Genomic DNA, 3,186 nt, shown 5'->3' with positions numbered 1-3,186 from the left:
TGTGTGTGTGTGTGTGTGTGTGTGTGTGTGTGTGTGTGTGTGTATGTATATATATATATATATATATATATGTAGAGAGAAAGAGAGGGAGAGAGGGGAGAGAGAAGGAGAGAGAGAGAGAGAGATAGAGAGATAGAGAGAGAGAGATGAAGGATCAGTACGGCTAAATATTTGAAAAGTTCGCTTCACAATCACAAGATATCAGGTTGAATCTCACTGGTCGATATCTTCAGTACTTCTGATCTTCTAAAACCTTGGTTTCAGCCATACTTTGTGAGTGAAATTAGATAGAGAGAAACTGCAGCGAAGCCCGTCGAGTACTTGATTGTACCAATAATCCATGTGGTACAGCTTTGTCATACACTGTGCCATTCTGATTCTCCCTTAGAATTACGTCAAGGGTGCACATGTCTGTGATATACTCAGCCGCTTACACGCTAATTAAGGAGTAAGTAACCCACTTGGTCAAACAACTGAATTTCCATTGTCCAATGGCAAACACGTTCACATACATAGACGAAAGTACACACATATAGCCACACATATGCGCATTCAATCAGTGTGTGTGTATAAATATAAAGATAAATTTATGCATGTGTGTGTATGTCTATGTGTTAGTGTCAGTGTGTGTACATATATGTGCGACAGTGTGTACTTATCTATTTTGTAGTGTAAGTATATGTACATGCGTATGTGTTATCCTAATGAATTATCATTATATGTACGTATGTCAAACCGCAAAATACCCTGTACGTCGTAAGAATTCAGCAGCGTACGTATTACATGCCTTTTACACGAAGATAGGTGAAAATACTAGAATATTATATTTTCCGGGGAATAAAATACTTCAAATAAAATATAAAATGATTTTCAGATATCAGTATATAAAGTCTACTTTGCTGTTCTGTGTGGAGAAATATTCTTTTCTTCAGACGATAGCTTGTAGAAATAGCTTATATAGAAAGGTGTCTGAAAACATTCGTGCGAAAATACACAGACCATTAAGCAATCATTTGTTTGCAAAGATCAATTCAAACAATTCACTTCTCAAGTAAAGTTGGGTTTCTAGGATCGAGTGTTGGTGAATCATATGAAACAACATGATACAGTCAATGTACGTATTGTAGAAGCATAGAAGAATATATGCATGTGTTTTTTTTTTCAGTTTGCTACATGGTACAGTTTTTTTCGCACATTATATATTTACAACACTCTCGTAATATTAAATATAAGAAAATCTTGTGTAAAACTAAGACACACATCATAGCTTACATATCATACGTCTTTTCTGTTATTTGCAGTTATTTAAATTAACTATGAAGTTACCACTATGCAGACGTATGGTTATCATACTTACGGCCATTGCAATATCACCATGTCAGAGGTAAAATTTCAACTTTACATTTTTCTCGTATTAAATGATGGTATAATAATATACATTCCTGTATATTTTAGTTGTTTTTACGACTACATTTTAAAAATACTTCATAAGCTAACACTTTATATGAAAGGAAACATTCTCTATTATCATCATCAGAGGATGTTTACCTGAACATCGTTAATCATTCTCTTATGATTTCACTACTGTGATCTCCAGTACTACTAACTATATATTGACATTAGAAGAGTTCATGATCTATATTTGATGACGTACAATTGTATCCTTTCCAATTTTATATACAGAATAATTAACAAGGTTATATTCAGATTCCTTTTTTCAGTTGATTCTTGGTTATGATGCATGTTCCTGGTGTACCCTTATCAGACGGGTAGTCACGATGGGTATAATGGGCTTCGTATATTTAACCCTAGTGTCACTTTGATGGCACGTACTGCTCTCTCACAAAATAATAACAATAATGTTAATAATAATAATAATAATAATAATAATAATAATAATAATAATAATAATAATAATAATAAGTTCTATAGTTTAGTCTTAATCCATCACAATAAAAGAGCAGAGGATCTTATGAGCATGTCTCGCGGATTTATTGCATTGGTAAAGTTCCCTCTTCTGCATTTTGTTCCGAGCACCATCCTAATTTCTCTCCTCTATTCTGGACATTTTCTATCTCACTTCCACCATCAACCTATCGTCTTACAGCACACCATGTATTTTTCTCAGCGATCCAAAGATATCATCTAGTGACATTCCTCCTCTTCCTCTCCTCCTCCCCCCCTCATCCTTATTAGTATGTTTATTGTACACTATCAAAATGCCGACATGATGATTGATACTCAATGCTCTGTATATTCTGCAAAGGCTGTAAGACGTGACACGGACATTATGAAAACCAATTTCCCCCCAAAACTGTGATAGTCCTTGGGTGTGTCTCCAGTGAGAGTGAGAAAATATCTTTGTACAGCATCTTAGGCACAATTCAGGCAGCTATGTGAAGCAGTTGGAAATATGTGTATCTGTTTATGTATAAATATATACACACACACACACACACACACACACACACACACACACACACACATATATATATATATATATATATATATATATATATATATGTGTGTGTGTGTGTGTGTGTGTGTGTGTGTGTGTGTGTGTGTGTGTGTGTGTGTGTGTATGCATAAATGTGTGTATGTGTGTGTGTGTGCGCGCGTGTGTGTACATAATGAAGTTGTATTTTCATATATTTACAGATTTAAAGTCACTATTGAGCAACCTAAAGTAACACCTCTAAATTATGACTTCCGCTGGAAACATAAAATTCCACGGTTTAAAAAAGGATCCAATAAATTATTTCATTGTGGTGACACATTCCAGATTCTGATGAGTACAAGTCCATATTACAACAAGGTATGCCAAATTAGTTTCTTATTGATTACAGTGAATAAGGATGAAGTAACGCTGTTGGATACCGATATTTTGTTAATCGTGATGTTTTTAGCAGATTTCATTAAATGTACTTAATTTGTTGAAATAACGTAATATAAAAGGTTACAATTTTTCACATGAGTTGTTGGTACTAATGATAAGATTAAAGTAGATAAGACCTGGATGTAATTAGTTATATGTATTTAACATTGTTTTACATAGTGTGGGAATAAAAATGCTATGATCAATAAAGAAATTCAATTGATGATGTAAAAATCTAATATGTTTAGATAATTTCAGCATCATGACTTGTCATCATCTCAAAAGGTAAATTATATATATATATATATATA

The 3,186-nt window shown here is 33.5% G+C and overlaps 1 protein-coding gene across 1 annotated transcript in view; it reads left to right on the top strand.

Annotated features, from left to right (window-relative positions):
• LOC128249093 (uncharacterized) overlaps positions 1–3,186 on the top strand; it is a 12,948-nt gene that overhangs the window by 8,228 nt on the left and 1,534 nt on the right. The window contains exons 4-5 of the mRNA XM_052971861.1: positions 1,302–1,384; positions 2,659–2,815. Of these exons, the coding sequence (XP_052827821.1) occupies positions 1,302–1,384; positions 2,659–2,815 (240 nt within the window). The remainder of the gene's footprint in view (positions 1–1,301; positions 1,385–2,658; positions 2,816–3,186) is intronic.

The sequence above is a fragment of the Octopus bimaculoides genome, chromosome 11 (assembly GCF_001194135.2).
Source record: "Octopus bimaculoides isolate UCB-OBI-ISO-001 chromosome 11, ASM119413v2, whole genome shotgun sequence".
Taxonomy (NCBI): domain Eukaryota; kingdom Metazoa; phylum Mollusca; class Cephalopoda; order Octopoda; family Octopodidae; genus Octopus; species Octopus bimaculoides.
The sequence above is the reverse complement of the archived record's forward strand: the minus strand, read 5'-3'. Positions and strand labels throughout refer to the sequence as shown.